General features: G+C 45.6%; 1 protein-coding gene across 5 annotated transcripts; it reads left to right on the top strand.

Annotated features, from left to right (window-relative positions):
• Positions 1 to 2,006: 2,006 nt before the first annotated feature.
• Positions 2,007 to 17,085, top strand: CCDC188 (coiled-coil domain containing 188). Of its 5 annotated transcripts, XM_074201122.1 has the most exons (11): positions 2,007 to 2,066; positions 2,217 to 2,259; positions 4,122 to 4,284; positions 8,620 to 8,742; positions 8,956 to 9,051; positions 9,721 to 9,777; positions 12,057 to 12,116; positions 12,642 to 12,706; positions 13,045 to 13,102; positions 14,531 to 14,592; positions 16,744 to 17,085. In XM_074201122.1, the coding sequence occupies exons 2-11, from the start codon at positions 2,222 to 2,224 to the stop codon at positions 16,937 to 16,939; spliced, it is 918 nt and encodes a 305-aa protein (XP_074057223.1). In that variant the 5' UTR covers positions 2,007 to 2,066; positions 2,217 to 2,221; the 3' UTR covers positions 16,940 to 17,085. The 5 variants fall into 5 exon arrangements, with proteins under 5 accessions (XP_074057223.1, XP_074057226.1, XP_074057222.1 ...); XM_074201125.1 differs by lacking the exon at positions 4,122 to 4,284 and having other exon boundaries at positions 2,054 to 2,066; positions 8,620 to 8,774; XM_074201121.1 differs by lacking the exon at positions 2,007 to 2,066 and having other exon boundaries at positions 2,094 to 2,259.
• Positions 17,086 to 18,795: the final 1,710 nt, after the last annotated feature.

Raw genomic sequence — 18,795 nt, 5'->3', positions numbered from 1 at the left:
GCAAAAATGAGGCATTCCCTGCCCTCCTCAGGCTTTCATTCTATTGACCTGGCCTCCAGGGAAGGGCTCAGATTCTTGATCAAGGACCAGCTTCACTGACGGTTAGCACTTCCTGCCAAGCCATCAATTCCTTTGGCCACAAAATCCAATGCCACAAAAGTGCTGTGGTTTGGAATTTGTGTTAGGAGGGTGCCAGGAAATTATGAATCCTGGAAGTTTCATGATAATTTATTATTATTAATTATTATTATTATTATTTAGTGTTAATTACCACCACCACAGACAGTGGTTGAAGCCACCCCCACCCCAACCATACCATTTTCCCAAGGGCCATGTGCATACAGAGCCACCTTCAATGTAATGAGGAGAGAATAAATGCTAAATCTGGAGTGGGAATGCCAGGGTTCACCTCCCTGATCTGTGGCTCACTTCCTATCAGTTTGACCTGAGGCAAATCAATGGCAAAGCTGATTCCCTGAAGTCCTGGGGGAGAAAACTATTTGCTCCTCCTTCTCTTCAGAGCTGATGCTCTGGATGAGGAGCATTGTATTTGGCAGACATGATTCACAATCAGTTGGCTCTGCTAGTTTCTGTCTTTTCTCTTTTTCTCTTTACAAAGGTGCTCTGAATAGGAAAAAGGGAGTACATATTCAGAAATGAGATTGATATAAAAACAAAAGATGGCAGTAAACATTAAGAGAATTTTTTAATAGGGATGAGGGGTTAAAAGAAATGATGTTCACCACCTGGGTGACTTTGAACGAGTCATTTCTCTTCTCTATGACTCAGTTTCCTCATATGTAAAATGAAGGAGATTTGGGCTCAGCCTCTGAGTTCTGAACCTTTTACCTCTATCTGGGTCTACTTTCCCAGTCCCAACCCCTCTGCTAATTTCAGATCTATAAATGCCTATCAGACAGCTAGATGGATGGCCAGTGGGCTTCTCCAAATCAAAGTTAATTTTCTTTTCCCCTAAATCCACCCTTCTCTTCCTTTCCCTATTATTGTAGAGGACCACCCCCAACTCCTCATCCCTCAGGCTTGTAACTTAGGAGTCATCCTGGATTCCTCATTGTCTCTGACTTCCCCCACTCCCCATAGCCCAAAGCCTGTTGCTATCACCTTTGGAGCATCTCTTGAATCCATCCCCTTCTCTCCTTGGACCCTGTCCCCTCCCATGTGGGGCCCTCATCACCTCACAGTTGGACTATTGCAACATCTCTCCAGTCTCTCCCCACTCCAGTCCACACTCCACTCAGTCACCAAAGTGGTTTTACCAAAGCAAAAGTCCAATCATGGCATTCCCTGCTGAAAAGCTCCATTGGTTCCCTATACCTCTCAGAATCCAAATCAAAAAACTCTGGTTGTCGTTTAAAAACCTTCATCACTCAACCCCCTCTTCCCTTTCCATTTTTCTTATGCCTCACTTCCCAACAGGAATTCTTCCATCAGGGACCCTGACCTCCTGGTTGTTCCGTGTCCCCACTCTTGGCCTTTTCTCTGTGTCCCCCTGTACTTAGAACACTCTCCCTCCTCATTACTGTCTCCTATCTTCCTTCAAGTCCCAATTGAAATCTTCCCAATCTCTTAATTCGGGTATCTTCCCTCTGTTGATTACCCTCCATTCTTGTGTCTATATTTGTTGTTTTATGGACAGATGCTTGTTTGTTCACAGCTGTCCACTTGTCTCTGCTATTAGACTGAGTTCTAGGAGACTGGGAATTCTGCTTTTCTTGTGAGTCTCCAATGTCTAGCAATGACTGGCCCATAGTAGGTGCTTCGAGAATCTTTGTTGACTGACTGGCTTTGGAATCTTATAACACCTTAAAGAACCCAGGCAAGTTTTTAAGGGTTTGATGGTGGCATTGTTGACAACAGGCAAGGTTTGGGAGAAGAGACATTGAGAGAAGCTCCACACTAGACTTGATCTATTGTGATGCCCCATGACCAACCTTCCCAGACCCCGCCCCTGCTTCCAGAGCCCATTATGACAGGTTATCAACTGTGGCCTGAGCAGCCACAATTAGGGTTGGATTGTATTGTCTATATAGGAGGAGAAGACTGAGGTTAGACACCAAGACCCTGGTGGGAAAGGGAATGGGGAGGACCCTTGACAGGCTGGAAACTGGAAGACCAAAGCTCTCCCTTGACTGTCCCACTCAGGCCCCTACTCCCCTTTTCCAAACAGCATCTCACATCTGTGTCTCTCCTAGCAGGATCCATGATGAATGATTCCTGGACTAACCTTCATGGGGACTAGTAAGTAATCCAAGTCACTGGCTCCATCCAGTGGGGAAGAGGTGCTCAGAGGGCTTGGAACCCAGTCCATGAGTGGATTGAATGGGTGGGAGGGGATGGAGATCCTCAACTAAGTCACCATCCTGTAAGGATTTGGGGCTGCAAGTGGTCAGCTTGTACCCAATCCCCTCAGGTCTGATTTAGACAGATGAGATTCAGGAAAAAGCATTGTATTTGTAATCACAAAGGCCTGAGTTCAAATTCAACTCTTTTATTTGCTAGCTGTGCAACCTTGAGCTAGTTTTCTCATCTGTGGAGCCTTGGATTAGAGTCTCTAAGGTGACCTCCCTTTCCCCTTTTTGGAAAACAAGGGCAAGAGTCAGTATAATCTCTATGGGCATTTCCTACTCAGATGCTTCATTTACAAAAAATTCTAATAGTTCATAGACCTCTATCTTCCCTTCTCTCAGGAGCATTAAGGGAAGAGGCCATCAAAACTTTGGGGATCTGGGTCGAAGCCCAGTCACCAAGCAGGGGACTTCAGGTCAAGGCAGACAGAAGCCAACATCTCCCTCCAGTGTACACATGCGCACATGCACACACACACACACACACACACACACACACACACACGCACGCGCACACACATGCACGCACACACTCCAAGTCTGAGGGGAGAGGCAGGAGGGAGTATTAAAAAAAACTAGAACCAGAAACAAAAACTCACCATAACTGTGGGTCTTGCTACAGACACAGAAAGGGAAAGAGAACAGATAGAAATTCAATCAGAGATAAAGGCATTGACAAAGATGAAGAAGGAAAGAGTAGATTTGAAAAATATAGAGAACGTGGCTGTGACAAAAACAGACAGAGAAAAGTAGCCCAGAAATAGAGATAAAAACCAGGCAGTGATAAGAGAAGAAAGAGAAGCAGGACAGAAGGAGATAGAAGGGGGGGGGGAGACAAAGGCAGAAACAGATTGAGAAAGAGACAGAGACTGAAGGAGAGAGAGAGAGAGAGAGAGAGAGAGAGAGAGAGAGAGAGAGAGAGAGAGAGAGAGAGAGAGAGAGAGAGAATAGATGTGAAGGACAAAAAAAGGGGGGCATCAGGGAAAGAAAAGGAAAAGACAGAAAGGGAGAGACAGGACAAGCAGGAGAAGGTGGTAGAATCAGAGGGGAGGGTTAGGTGAGGAAGTTGACAGACCCCCTCCCAGGTCTTTTCTGGGGGCTGTTACCGAGAATTCAAATCTCAGATCTTTCCTATTCCATAGTGAGGAGTCTCTCTCCAGAAGAGCCTATTACAAGGTTCCCTCTCTATCCCACTCTGCTCACTGACCCAAGGATAACAGCAGCTGGTTCTCTGAGTACTCCATCCTGGGACACTCAGCCTAGGTCCTAGGAGTAGGTATGAAGGAACTACCTCCAAGGAAGTTAAAAGCAAATTCCTTTCCTCAGATGACATATGTGTGTGTACGTGTGTATGTGTGTCTATGTCTGTGTAGTGGATTTGGTTAAAGGAGGGAGGCTGGGGAAGGAAACATTGCCCCCCAAAGTCTGATGACCTCATGTACTTCCTGCCCATGCCTTTCCACAAGTTCTCAGTCCCTCTCTATACCATTCTTGAGGTCCATCCTTGCCAAGTCCCCAATCTCACCTTCTGTCCCTGAGCCCCCATTTTAGTCTCCCCTTGTGCTGGATGCTCTAAAAAAAGGCAAGCAGGTGGGCCGATGGGCAGGCAGCCACACACCATTTCCTTGGGCCTCCATTATATCCCCCCTCCATAGTACCCCACCCCTTTTTTGAATGTCTCATCTTCATAGTGTGGCCCCAAACCAATGCTAGGTCCTGGAGAATTACTGGTTTGTGTGTGTCTTCCTCCAACAGCAAAGAGAAATTACACAGGTACCCACCACCTCCACCACCACCACCACCGCCTATAAACACACATGCAGGCCAACCACGGTTTCTTCGATGCTCAGTGGTGAACCTGAGCCCCTTTGAGGAGAAGAACACCATCCTGGAGCTAGAGCAGGCCAACCAAAGACTGGTAGGAGACATTTGATCCCAAATCACCTCTAAACTATCCCTTTGCTGAACAGGACTGGGTAACAGAGAAAAGAATCAGAAAGAGCTCAGTTAAGCTCCCCAGGGCAATTCACCAAACCATTCAGTGCCTCAGTTTCCCCATATGAAAGATGAGAAGCTTTGGCTTAAGACTGCTCACATATCTAAAGCTATTCATTTAAGATTTTATTGGGGGGGGCGTGGCTAGGTGGCACAATGGATAGAGCACCAGCCCTGGAGTCAGGAGGACCTGAGTTCAAATCCAGCCTCAGACAATAATTGCCTCACTGTGTAACCTTGGGAAAGTCACTTAACCCCATTGCCTTGCAAAAAAAAAAACAAGATTCTATTGGGGAACTTGGAATGTAAGAAAAGGAAAAAGAATAAAAGGCAAATAAAAAAAGCATATTCTGTCCTGGAAGACAAAATTATACCAAGCAATCAACATATGTGTGCCAGACTTTATGCTAAGTGATGAAAGAACAAAGTCAGAAGTGAAACATTTCCTGTCCTCAAGAAGTTCTCTTCCAGTGGGAGAGGCAGCAAGTGGATATGTGGGTAGCTCCAGAATATTCTATATGTGCCAGGTAACCAGGGGGAGCAGGGCCCTGGCAGCTTACTGATGAGGGGAGGAAATCATCTTGTAAGAGGAGGTGGCACCTGAATCTTAAAGGAAGCCAAGACTTTGAAGAAGTAAAGGTGAGGAGAAGCCAAAGCAGCCTTGGGCAAAGGCACAGAGATGGGAAATGAATAGCTAGAAGACCAGGTTTAGTTAGTGGATCACCTAGAGGGAAATAATAGAGAATAAGGCTGGGAAGCCAGGAGAGGCCAGCTTGGGAAGACCTTTAAATTCCAAAGAGAGGAACCTGCTATATTCAAATCCAGAGGTAAGAAGGAACCACGGGCATTTATTAAGGTAGTGAGATGGTCAATTTTTCACTTAAAGAAAACAATTTGGCAGCTGGGGAGAGGAAGGAGAACAAAATTTGAGGCTAGAGATGAGTCCATTCAAGAAAGACTGAGAATCTAAAGTTGGCAGCCACCAAGTCAGTGGGGGGAAGAAAAGGGGGAAAAATCCAATAGATCTTGTAGAGGTAGGAACAGTGAGCTGTGGCTGCAGTGAGAGAGAGTCTGGCCCAGAGGTTGCCAGCCTGGATTGTTGGGAGGATGATGGTGTCACCATCACCATCTCACATCCTTAGCACTTGAAAATTTGCCCTTTATATGTTGTCTTATTTAACCCTCACAATTACCATGTGAGTTGCTGTCCCTATTCCACAGGTGAGGAAAATGGAAGCTAAAAGATCACATATAGAGGGGCAAGCACATGGATCTGGGAGTCATCTGCCCAGAGATAGCTATCAAAGCTTTGAGAACTATTGATATTGCCAAATGAACCAGTGTCAAAAGGAAGAGGACCCAGAACAAATCTGCAAGGCAATGCTCACAGTTAGAAGCATGAAAGTAAAGCAGACTGAGGGACAGTGAAGAGGGGGACCGAGGGAGGAGAACAGGGTCACAAAAACCAGGAAAGATGAAAGCATCCAGGAGAAGAGGGTGATCAGTGGTATTAAGGGCTGTACAGAGGTTGAGAAGGGCAAGGATTTTTAAAAGGCAATCCAGGGTGGCAATTAAGAGATCTTTGGTATGGAGAGGGGCAGCAGCTAGGTGGTGTAATGGATAGAGCATAGATCCTGGAGATAGGAGGGCCTGAGCTCAAAGCCAACCCCAAACACTTAATAGTTAGCTGGCTGTGTGACCTTGGGCAAGTCACTTAACTCCATTACCTTATAAAAACCAAGGGGACAAAAAAGATCTTTGGTAACTTTGAAGAGATCACTAGGTGATGAAGTAGACAAAATCCTGAGCCTGGAGTTCAAAGCTACCCTCAGATGTTCTTTCACTGTGTGGTCTTGGACAAGGGAGCTTTTTTTCAAGGTATTTGACTAAAAAAGGAAGGAGAAAGATATGGGATGGTACCTAGTAGGTATTCTAGGGTCTAGTGATGGGGTTTTTTTAAAGATAAGGCGAATTTGGGTGAATTTGTAGGTACCTGGGAAGGAAGAGAAAGAGAAGAGAAAGAGAGAGAGAGAGAGAGAGAGAGAGAGAGAGAGAGAGAGAGAGAGAGACTGAAAACTGGAGAGGGAAAAGGGAGAGATAGTATTGCAGAGATGTCATGAGAAGACAGTTTCCCATCCTCATTCATCCACTCCCCAAGGAGTCCCAGACTCCATTCTGAGATGGAGGCTAGAGGAGAAAGACCTTGGTGAGAGAAAGGCTACTTCATCAGAGATTAAGGTTAAGGAGAAAAGAATGGAGGATGCTGAGGAGTCTCCCTATTATTTCCACAAGTCAGAAGACTAGGGTTCAAATTCCCATTGCTATTACCCGTATAACTTTGGGTATATCCTTTCCCTTCTCAAAGCTTTTTTCAATCTATAAAATGAGAGATTAGGTGAACTCTGAAGGTCCCTTCTAGCTCTAGAGACTTGGGTGACCTCAAATATGCTTGATGATGTGATGATGTTCAAAGAATCTCTCTCTCTCTCTCTCTCTCTCTCTCTCTCTCTCTCTCTCTCATACACACACACACACACACAACACACACACACACACACACACACACACACACACAACATATACACAATGAAGAGAAGACCTCTAGTCCCTGGGTCTAAATGAACCTTTTGTGACATTGTTCATAGATTCTGATCTAGAGAAGAACCTAGATCACATCATCCAAACCCCATATCTTACAGGGCAGGAGAGGTGACTTGTTCAAAGTCCCACAACAGTAAGTTGTAGAGATAGGATGAGGCCTCTCTAGTGTCCTCAGTGATGGATGTGGATTTTTTTGTCATTCTGTAGGCCACAGGAAGCCACTGAAGGTCCCACCTTTGCAATAGAGAGGTCATAATAACTGATTTCTCTAGCATTGTAAGGGGTTTTTTTTCATTGTTTCATTAAATGCTCTGTAAGGTGAGATGGCAACTCTCTTTGTCCCCATCTTAGATGAGAAAACTGAGACACAAGAAAGCTAAGGAACTTGTCCACCATTATCATACATGTGAAAAAGCCAGGTAGGCAGGTAATCAGAGCCAGGATTTACACTCCATCTCCTGATCCTGAGTCCAGGATTCCCCTCCACTCACCCAAATCCATGGTTTCATATCAAGAGCTGTAATAATGTGGAATCAGAGGCCCTGGAAGCCAAGTCCATACTCCTATGTACTGGATGCATACAAGTCTTCAGTCCCTTGACTGCAGATTCTGCATCTGTGAATGTAATATTTCAAGAGGGGATGTTTCATTCTTGGTATCCCTAGACCTAGAACTTACCAGCCTGTACCAGGTGATTTTTAAAAATGGCCTATACTAGCCTATACCCTTCCCACCTCTTAATATTCCCATCCCCTGTTCTAAGTCCCTTCCCAGTTCTGACATTCCTTGTTCTAACATCCCTCTCACCTCTGACATTCCTATTCCCTGTTCTAAGATCCTCCCCAGTTCTGACAGTCCCTATTCTATGTTCCCTCTCACCTCTGACTTTCCCTGGTCTCAGCTCCCATTTCTAACTTTCCCTTTTCTCAGTCCCCTCCCAGCTCCGGCATTCCCTGTTCTAAGATCTCTCTCACTTCTGACATTCCTATTCTTTGTTCTAGGGTCTTTTCCACTCTGACATTTCCTGTTCTAAGGTCCTTCTCACCTCGGACATTGCTATTCTCCATTCTAAGATCCCCTCACCTCAGACATTCCTTTTTTCTGTTCTCAGCTCTAAATTCCATATTCATAATGTTGGCAGGTGGTCAAGGGTGGATTGGGGAGCCATTTCTTTTGAGTCTTGGAGCCTATCTCAGTTTTCCCAGGCCTCCCAGATAGCCCATCAGAAGCATGATGGCCCCTTTCTCATTTCTCTCCTTGTCCACTGCCCTCTCCCCTATCCTTAATAATCCTGTAGAGTCCCTTAATAACAAACAGCTCCTCAAAAGGTAAATCTGATATTAAAGGGAAAAGGAAGGGACAGACTACCAGAGCAATGCAAGAAGAAGAAAGGTTAGAAATAGCTCTTCATCTGAGTGATGGCAGGACCCAGACTCAGTGATCCCATCAGAACAATGGTCCCCTTTTTTCCAACTCCAATGGGCTTTGGAGATGAAAGGGACCTTCAATCATCTAACCAACGTATTCATTTTGCCACTGAGTTCCAGAGACCTTACAGAACTTGCTTCTAAGATCTCATGGATAATAAGGAACAGAACTAGGAAATTACCCTGAGTCCTCTGGCTCTATCCGGCATCCTCTCAACCTCTCTTTATAGAAAGATATAAACCAGGAGCTGAGGGGGCAGCTCCAAGACATCATGGAGCCAAGGGAGATGAGGCAGGACTTTATCCCCATGGACCACCACCATCATCAGCACCATTTACAGATCCTGCCCTGGGTGAGGGCCTGGGATGCCAGCAGCCTTTGGAGGTGCAGAGGGTGGGGGCCAGGATTCTTCAGTCAGAGGGGAATTGGGGATGGTGGTGGAAAGAACCTGGGGGAGGGGAAGGAGGTGATGTGAGGAGGGACAGTGGGTCAGAATGGGAGGTTCCCCCTCCCCTGACCCAGCTCTGGTAGACAATTTTATTGGGGGCTCCTTGGGATGTCCCAGGATGCCTGTCCCCAGATGATGGATGACCCAAGGACAGTACAGGTGCCAAAACAAAAACTCTACACTCATGAGGAGCCCTTCACAGAAAAGTCCCAGGTAAAACAAAGAGCAACCCAGAGTCTAAAGGGATCACTTGTTCTAGCCAAGGCAGGCTTCTGCTGCTGCTGTCCCCATTGACCTTAATCCCAAAGGAGGCAGCTCACTGGAATGAAAAAGTGCCCTGGGTTTCTGGTCTAGGAATTCTGGGTCTAAGTCATGTCTCTGACAATATCAGGTGATATTGGCCAAGGAGCTGAGCCTCAGTTTGCCCAAAGTTGGGTCTCCCCAGGTCACAGCCCTATATTCCTAAGGGGACCTGTAGAGAAATACCTGGGGGAGCTAGCTAGCAGAAGGACTGGGAACTCTGGGTAATGGGATCCTTTGTAGAAAAGGGGAAAAGAGGTCCTCATCAGCTCTCTTTGTCCCATTCCAGAAAAGAATGACCCCACCCCATTCACCTGCAAGCACTATCACCAGATGCATCCCCTTTCCTCCTGATTCTCTTCTATTCCCTCACACCCCCTCACCCCATATGCCTGCAGGGGAAGGGCAGGGAGCTTGGGATGGGATTGACTGAGGGCAGGAAATAAGGAGGCCCATGGATATGTGATATGGCCTCCTCTCCTGGGAATTCCTGCCTCCTCCTGGGATGGCACTCATCTTAGGTCAGTCCACAGCCCAGGTTGAGGAGTTGCCCTCCTAAGACTCTCCCTTCCTGGCCCCCAGAAAGAGCTGCAGCACATGAGGATGTCCTTAGAGAGAAAGAAGTCATCCATCTCAGAGGTAATGTACCTGTCTCCTCAGGTGGGCGGGATCTCTAAAGATCATCTAGTCCCTTCCCCAGGCCAAAATGACCCCAATTGAACCATGGCTGCACCCCAGACTCTGGTATAATCCACATGTTCCTGATGTAGGTTTGTGGGAAGAAAGCAAGAGTCAACTAAATCTTGATCCTGGGGCACTGCCTTGCCCCCCCCCCAGTTCCTCCAAAATACTAGTAGTAATAATAATAATAGCCACAGTAACAGCAGCAGCTGCTCCCATTTTAAAGGGCTTCAAGGTTTTCCAAGCTCTGTGGTCATGAAAAGAACTCAAAATAGTGGTAACAAGAGTCTCACATAGTCTGAGGCCTCCACTTCTCAGATTTCAGCTTCCCCACTATAATTTGAAGGGGAAGAACAAGATCTCTTGATAATGCCCTCATGATACAGTGAAGATTCTGATATTATAATCCCCATTTTACAGAGAAGGGCACTGGGTCTCAGAGTCTTGTGATTTGTCCATAAAACAGCAGGCAACATCATTTAAGATTCCATTTTAAAAGCCTGGCTAGTCGGCCCCTCTGTCTCTAAGCCTGCTTTGGATCTCTGTATAATCCTAAGAATTTGGCATAAAGAGTGAAGCAAAGCCAGATACTGTTTCTAGAGTAGTTTGTCTCGAACAGGTCAAGATATGATGTTTCTAAACTTCTGAGAGTTTTCGTAGAACTTGTGATATTTTGTTTCCAAAATTCTAAGATTCATCGTTCTAGGAGATTCCAATGAAACAGAACTTAAAGCTGACCAGGAGGGCTTATTACAAAGATACTTTGTTACAAAAAGTCTAAACTGAATTTCTTGGTTTAATTTTGTTGCTAGATTCTAAGATACTTTGTTTCTAGGGATTCTAGATATTTTGTCTCTAAATTTGTAAACTTTGTAATCTCAAAATTGTAAAAGTCTTATAGTCCATTTCCAAGGATTAGAAACATTGTATCTATATTGTTAACATCTCAGGTTTTAAGATACTTTGTTTCTAAGATTCTAAGATACTTTGAATAATTCCTTAATGTGATGCCTTGAGGTTGCACAGTGGTTAGGGCTAGAATCCCCAAAGGCTGGGCCTGGGTTGAAATCCAGCCGCAGACACTTAGAAGCTGAGTGACCCTGATGGAGTCACATCACCTCAGTTTCCTCATTTGTAAAATGGAGCTGATCTTCACTTGCTTCTCAGGCCTGTTATGATTATCAAATTAAATAATAATGGTGAAGACTTGGCATAGTGGCTGACTCACGGCTAGCTCTCTACAGATGTTCAGAATCATCATTATTATTATTAAAAAGGGAGCAGTTGTTGGTATGAGTCTGTTCCTTAAGACTATGGCCAAGTATGAAGTCACTGCACCACCTAGTGGCCATGATTAGGAAGTTCATCTTTTCCAGATTCTTGGGATCATCCCAAACCCCCACCCAGAAATTCACTTTTTCTCTTGCCTCAAAGTCTTACAGAACCAGATATCAGAGGCTGAAAAGGAGTCTTAGAGATCATCTACTCCTTCTTTTAAACCTAAAGAAAAGGAAGTTGGAAAAGGGTCACATAGCTTGTGAAGGTCAGAGACAGGATTTTAACTTTTTCCTCATTCTGAGGCCTCTAAGGGGTGCCATAGTGCACAGATCACTGGCCTGGAGTCAGGAAGACTCATGTCCCTGAGTTCAAACATGACCTCAGATACTTACTCACTGGATGATCCTGGGCAAGTCACTTCCCCCTGTTTGACTCAGTTTCCTCAGTTGTCCAATGAGCTAAAGGCAGAAATGCCAAGCTGTTAACAGTAGTTTTTCCAAGAAAATCCCAAATGGGATCATGGAGGGCCATACAGGACTGAAAATGACTGAACAACACCTCCTCATTCTATGTTGAGAGACCCAGAATGAGAGGAAAGGAAATTTAAAAGTATTAGTGACAGAGAGGATAGCTCTCAGTTCTAGAACAATTTAAGGTCAATAGCTCTGCGAGGTAGATACTCATTCCCATTTTACAGAGGAGAAATCTGAGGTTTAGAGATAGTTGTCAAGGAATGTTTGCCTAATATCCCCCAGTTGTCAAAGCCAAGTATCATGCCTTAGCCCCTCTGAGCCTTAGAAGAGTATCCTAAAGCATGCTGCTGCTGCAGGCTTCCTGTGGACAAACAAGTGGCCGTCCAGTGTAGAGCTCACCACGGGAGTGGAATGGGTTGTGGAAGAGGTGTGAAAACTTGAGTCAGCTCCATGAGGTGGTCAAGTCTGCTATTCTTCCTTGCTCAGGTGTGGGACGGCATGAGTGAAGTTCACATGTCCTTGACTGACCAGGCTGAAGGGCTTCTGGTAGGCTGACCTGTTCCCCGGGTGGAAACTGGGCAGGGGGAAAGGACTCTCGGTCACAGTCAGACTTCTGAGAGCCCTTAGCCAGGTTATGGTGGGAGCTGAGACAAAGAGGGCTATAGCGGCCCCAGACTTGGGGCTTTCTCGGATCCAGGGATCAGGAGAACTATTTATCCTTCCATAAAAGGCAGGACATTCCAAGCTCTTCCCCAGAGATTGAGTAGCTCAGAAAAGCAACACCCACAGAGATTTTCAAAGCATTTAGCTCAGAGGGATATACTGAGAGATCAGATGACATCTGGCTGGGGGAATGAAAGAGTATATCGAGATAAGGGGGATGCAGAGATGGCAAAAGAAGGAGACAGACAGCCAGCAGAGGGCAGTAGAATGGAGAAAGAGACAGAACTGGAGAATGGGTATAAGAGGAGTGGGGTAAGGGGAAGCAGAGGGTCAGTGATCAGCAGCAGTGGAGGTAGGGGCAGAAGACTGAGAAAATACAGATGCTCTTTCCTCTGTTCTGGGTTTCAGAATCTCAAAAAGAATATCCAAGATGTATTAGATGAGGTGGAAGACATCCGAGTGGAAATTCTTCGGTGAATATAGGCAAACAGTTCCCCTACTGAGTTTAGTTATGAGCCTGCCAGAACTGCTTCCCCTACCCTTCTCCTGTTCCCCCACTACCCCATGACTAGAGAACAGGAACTTCTCTGCTTTATTAGCTATCCCATCCAGCCCAATAAGATTCAGAGTGTGAAGGACAGGGTGGGGGGGGGGGGGGTCCAGCAATGAAAGACATCATTACCACCATCATCCCAGGATATACCCTTTCCCCTCCCCAAATCACACATCCAGAGAGAGCAAAACAGTGGCTATGGAAAATTAGATTTCCCAGGGTTTCTGGAACAGTCTCTGCTGTCTTGGATTTGCACAGGGACAAGGCCCAGTGCCAAAATCTGGCCGAGAAAAGCTTGCTTATTCAAGAGAAGAAGGTGAGCACACTTTCCATCCCTCCTTGCCCCCATCAGTTGGAAGTCAACCATTTTCTAAGTGAGGCAGGTGGGCTCAGGGAAAAGAATGGATCAATCCTGTCCTGTCACTAACTTCACTGCATGATCTTGGGTAACTTCCCCTCATTGGATCTCAATTTTCCCCATTGGTAAAATTCTGGACAGCTAGGTGGCATTGTGGTGGATAGAACAATGGGCCTGGAGTCAGGAAGACCTGTGTTCAAATCCAGCCCCTGACACTTACTAGCATGTGACCCTGAGCAAGTAACAACTCTGTTTGACTCAGTTTTCTCATCTGCAAAGGGAGCTGGAGGAATGGCAAACCACTCCAGTATCTTTACCAAGAAAACTCCAAATGGGATCACAAAGAATTGGATGTGAATGGAACAATGAACAAAAAGAAAATTCTTGGAGAAGGCAGGAAAGTTTGGGCATTATTTCCCAACCTTGTCAATGATGAAGTCCTGGTGATCCCCTTTTAATGTCAGAAAGCTTCATGACCCCACTCCCACCCCCCACCAAACACACACAGAGACACAGCTGAACTCACATCATGTGTTTTGTTGGTTCTGGAATAAATTCAAATTACAATGTTGAAGGGTCACATATGGCTTCTCAGATCCCTAGCAACACACACACACACACACACACACACACACACCACTAACCCAGGCTAGTGATCTCTCAGCCCCTCCTAAGCTCTGATCTATGTTCTATATTCTATGGTCTGAGGTTCCTGAGACAGATTAGTGACTTACCCAACATCCCAAGATTTCTTAGACTTCTGCATGTCCAAGACTGTTGCAGTTAGTTGCAAAGTTAGGAAGTGAGCCTGACTTTGGGCCCTAGTTCCTTTCACAGATACCCAGTTTTTAAGCTTGGCTTTTAAAGAGAAACACATTTTTTCTCCATGGATGTTTTTCCTATAGGGAGCTGGTTTTGATGAGTTAGAGTAGTTTATAATGAGCTATGTGTTTGCAAAAAGAACTGTTACATCCAGACACTTCGAGTCACAGTCAACTGGAAAATCCAGGTGAAAGTCAGAGGGTTTGTGGGGCGGCTAGGTGGCGCAGTGGATAAGAGTACGGACCCTGGAGTCAGGAGTACCTGAGTTCAAATCCAGCCTCCGACACTTAATAGTTACCTAGCTGTGTGGCCTTGGGTAAGCCACTTAACCCCATTGCCTTGCAAAAACCTAAAAAAAAAAGTCAGAGGGTTGCCATCCCTGTTAACCCAATACATTTTGCCTAAATGATCTCTAAGCTCCTTCCAACTCTTAACCATGTAAACCCAGGAATCCTGCATTGCAGTACATCTCCAGGTGTGGAGGAGGGTGAATAGGATTCTCTTTACAATCCCTTCCATGAAATCCCCCCCCCATAAGCTTCTCCCTCTGTCTCTCTGCCCTAGTCCTCTCAGCCGCCATTGCGGGTGCCCGCCTCTAGAAGCGAAAAGAACCAGAGCTGGCCTGAGTAAGTACAGCTGATCTTCCTGCAAGCACAGGGTCTCTAGCAGACTCACCCCCAAGGGCAGGAGCACCGAAGGCTGGCTTGGGTCAGCGGCACATTCGCACACCTTCCACTCACACGTCTTGAACCCCACTGGTGCTATCATGCCAAATAAGACACCCAAGTATCAGTGCCAGGGATAAAGGGGCACGGGGTGTTTCCAGTGGTAGGGGAAGGGGAGGGGAAGTCTCCCAGTGGAATGCCTCAGGGATCTAGCCTTGATCTTATGTGGTTAAACATTGTTGTGGGTGACTTGGATAAAAGCGTAGCTGAAAGTTACGGAGGACAGAATACAGAGGAAGGGCTAATACACTGAACAAGGATTCAAATAAAGTCTGCCTGGCTAGCTTATAGAATTCAATCTAATAAAAGGAATTGAACAGGGACAAGCTGTGTTCATACACTTGAGGGTTTGAGATTTTTGTTTGTTTATATCATCTTCACAAGTCAAACATAGGGACACAGCAGTTTGCCTCAGAGATCCATGGGTCTCAGTGGACTTCAAGATTCACATGATTCATCAGTATGGCATGGCAACCAAAAATGTTCTTTGGATCTCAGGTTGCATGGAGTGACAGGGTGATCACGAATAAAGACCTGCCAGCCCTACTGCCCTCTACCCTGGTTAGGTCATCTCTGGAAAAATTCAGGTAGTTTGGGGTACCCCATGGTAGAGAAGATGTTAATTTGAGTTTTTCCGGAGCAGTCTCTAACTTACATGTGACAGAGCATCAGGAACCAGATAATGGTTTATTGTTTTCCTTGCAAGGAACCCAGGCAGAGAACATAGACAAATATTCTGGGGTCTGAGTGGTCTTCCTTGGACAAGCCTAGCGTTCAGGACAAAAAAACCATTGACATCACTTGCGACCACCCAAGTAGGAGTCCTGGGGGAATGGCTAGGATGATCGCATGGGTTGGGAGGTGACAATACAGTTCAAGTTATACTGATCCTCTTCCCTTTACACCGGCACGCACAGTTCAGGGCAGGATCTGTCTTGATTTAAACATATCACCACTTAGTTTTCCCTATTTCCCATCTGTGAAAAGAATCTCTAGAAGCTGTTATTATTATTACTATTATTAAACTCATTCCATTTATCATACTAACCAATATAAAAATGATAACTTTGGCTGATACTGATAAACTGGCAAGTGCCCAGGGAAGGATAACCAGAATGGGTGAAGGGCCTTAAAACCATGTTATAGCAGCATCAACTAGACTTTTAAAGAAAAGGACCTTGGTAGTTAGATTTCTGTCTTAAAAGAATTGTAAAGTTTAAGGAGGAACCTTTTTGTGCTGAGTCCCACAGAGCAGAAACATGACACCAAATGGAAGTTGAAAAGGTGGTAAACTTCTAATTAGCATGGGAAAGAGACAGGAATAATTGGAGCTCTCCAGCCAGGAAACAGCCTGCCTCTGGAAGTAGTGAGCTACCTGTCATTGGAGTTCAAGGAGAGGCTTGATGGAAAATCCCAGTCTGGAACATTTCAAAGAGAATTCCTTGACTGGGGGGGGAAGGTGTGGATGAGGAAGGGAGGGAGCTAGCTATTCTTTAAAATGCTAAAATTATAATGTCTATCGTGGAAGAATTCTAAGCCATAGGTGATGACTGCTGAGAACATGGTCCATGGGCCAATTTTTGACCTCCTTAGGACCAAAACTACTGGTCCATTCTTGTGTACCTGGGAAGTATTGGGGACAGGGCTCTCTAATTCTTTTCTTTTGGCAATTCCATTCTTGTGGTTGGGGGGGGGGAGCCTTTAACTATAGAATGTTAGAGTTAGAAGAAACTGAGAACAAAACATCTGGTCTGGAGGAATTCCTAGAATACGGAATGTAAGGCCTAGAACAATAGAACACAGAATGTCGGATCTCAGAGGAACCTTAGACATCACATGGTCAAAGGCTCTTATTTTATATAACAGAAACCTGAGGGTCAGAGAGCCTTAGCATCTGGACCAAGGTAGGCTAAGGAATCAGTGCAAGGCTGAGATTCGCATCCAAGTCCTGTGCTCTTTGCACCATGCTAGTATGTCCTTCCTGGGAGTTCAGTGAAGGAGGAATTTCATTTCTACCTCCTTCTTTTCTTCTCTTCCCTCCTCTTCCCACAGGAAAGCCTGGACAGTCTTGACCAAGGCGGGTTTATGCCTGTTCGTCGGCAGTGTCCTGTTTTACGTCTATATAGTGACTCCCAACCCCTATGAGAACCTTTTCCCCCCACTCATTGGCCAGAGAACAATCTGGCGCATCAGGTCCTGGTTCAGTCCCTTCCTCAGAGTGGAAGTGGATGACTTTCTGCCATTTTAAGGCCAGAGCTTCATACAGGGAGGTGAGTTATGCCCCCCAAATAAGAGGCTGGTTCCTCCTCATGAGCATGTCCACACCTGACTGCCCCTGTCAGAGATAGCCCCTACCCCCCCTTGCCTTAGGAGAATAAAAACAGTTGGTGTTGCCTTGAGATCATTAACTTAGTCATATGGGACTTGAGACCTCTAGTCCAACCCTCTCATTTTATGGATGAGTAAACTGAGGCACAGACAGGTCAAGTAAATTTCCCAAGGTTCTCATAGAGTCAGGATGCAATTCAGTTCATTAGACTCTAAACTTGTCCTTCCTCCTTCTATAACAAACACTGTCTGGATGAGCCTCCCTACCTCCTCCAAGTCCCTAGGGACACAATTTCTAATACATCTTTCCATCTTCTATGGTAACATTTAATCCTGCCATGACCCCATGAATGAGGCAAAGCAAAATAACCATTACCCTCCTATAAAACGATGGAGAAACTCTACTATCCCACTCAGTAAGGGGTAGCAAGTAGCCTCAATATTGTCTTGATACTCAGGTTGTACTCTTTTTAGAAAAGAGATTTTACAATGAGGACCTACTTTGGGGGGAGTGGGGATAGCACTGTCCCTACCCGGGAAACACAATATGTCCAGTTGAGCAAGAGGAAGGTAGTTGTATGGAAAGGTCTTCATGCAGATGAAAAAAGCGAGTAAGAAAGCTCTAGATTTGGAGTCAAGAAACTCCCAAGACAGATTTCACACATTATCTGGGTGACTCTGGAAACTTACTCTCCTCTTTCTGTCTCTCTCTCTGTCTTTGTCTCTCTCAGTCTCTCCCTCTCTCTTCTCTCTGTTTCTCTCTCTCTCTCTCTCTGTCTCTGTCTCTGTCTCTGTCTCTCTCTCTCCCTCCCTCCCTCCCTCCCTCCCTCCCTCTCCCTCTCCCCCCCTTCCTTTTCTTTGGGTCTCAGTTACCTCCTCTGAAAACAAAGGGAAATTCTCTTTATCCTTGTCTCATGATAGGGAAATTCTCAGGCAAGTCCTTTGCAATTAGAGGAAAATGTAATTTTGTACAACTTATACCAAATAGAACTATTATTAGTGGAAAGAAAAATGACATTGTTGGCTAGGTGACCTTCTCTGGTGACCCAACCACCCTTTTCTATAACTGAAGGCATTGGGTGAGCTGATTTCTAAGGGACCTTCAGGATGTTAGCCTCCAGCCAGGATGAGAGGGGCTGGGTGGGCAGGAAAATGGATGAGAGAGGAGACAAAGCTGACTCATTCTTCCAAGGAAGAAGAGGACATGGCTCCAGGCTGCCTCTCTTTTCTCTGCAGTTGATGGGAACCAGCTGTGGACTCCCTGCCCTGTCCATGCTGTTTTATTCAAGGGTTGGACCCTGGAAAGCATCACATAGAGATTTCTGATATTTGAGATGATGTATGTTTGTGTTTCTCCTTGGAAATAACCTCTCCAGGTCCCTGTTACTCCTACCCTTCTCCTGGAGCTCATAAACCTCACATTCCTGACCAGGTTCTCCTTTTCTTCCTCCTCTCCTCACTCTCCAGAGGGGATAATTATCCCAAAGAAGAGGCAAGTGAAAGGAATGACAAAGGGGCTGGGGGAAATGGGGAGGAGGTAGCATTGAAAGGCAGTAAAATAAAAAGGGTTTAGGAGTCACAGATCCTAGCTTCCAGTTTACATGTGAGCCCGGGAAAGTCCCTTAACCCTCTCTGGGTCTTTGGTTCCCATTTCTCAAAAGTGATAAGCTTTAGGAACTGTTGAGATCAGTCTCCTTGTTTGTACAGAGATTGAAGCTAAGGTCCAGAATGGAGAAATGACTTGCTGAGGGTCACAGAGTGAATTAATATCAAATT

The sequence above is a fragment of the Macrotis lagotis genome, chromosome X (genome assembly GCF_037893015.1).
Source record: "Macrotis lagotis isolate mMagLag1 chromosome X, bilby.v1.9.chrom.fasta, whole genome shotgun sequence".
Taxonomy (NCBI): domain Eukaryota; kingdom Metazoa; phylum Chordata; class Mammalia; order Peramelemorphia; family Peramelidae; genus Macrotis; species Macrotis lagotis.
The sequence above is the reverse complement of the archived record's forward strand: the minus strand, read 5'-3'. Positions and strand labels throughout refer to the sequence as shown.

What these genes read in the sequence shown, in the direction of transcription:
- CCDC188 (XM_074201122.1), top strand. Translation starts at nt 2,222, where the DNA reads ATGATGAATGATTCCTGGACTAACCTTCATGGGGACTA. An exon ending in ACTAACCTTCATGGGGACTA is followed by an intron (nt 2,260 to 4,121) that starts GTAAGTAATCCA and finishes TTCCTCCAACAG; the next exon opens with CAAAGAGAAATTACACAGGT. An exon ending in ATTTACAGATCCTGCCCTGG is followed by an intron (nt 8,743 to 8,955) that starts GTGAGGGCCTGG and finishes GGGATGTCCCAG; the next exon opens with GATGCCTGTCCCCAGATGAT.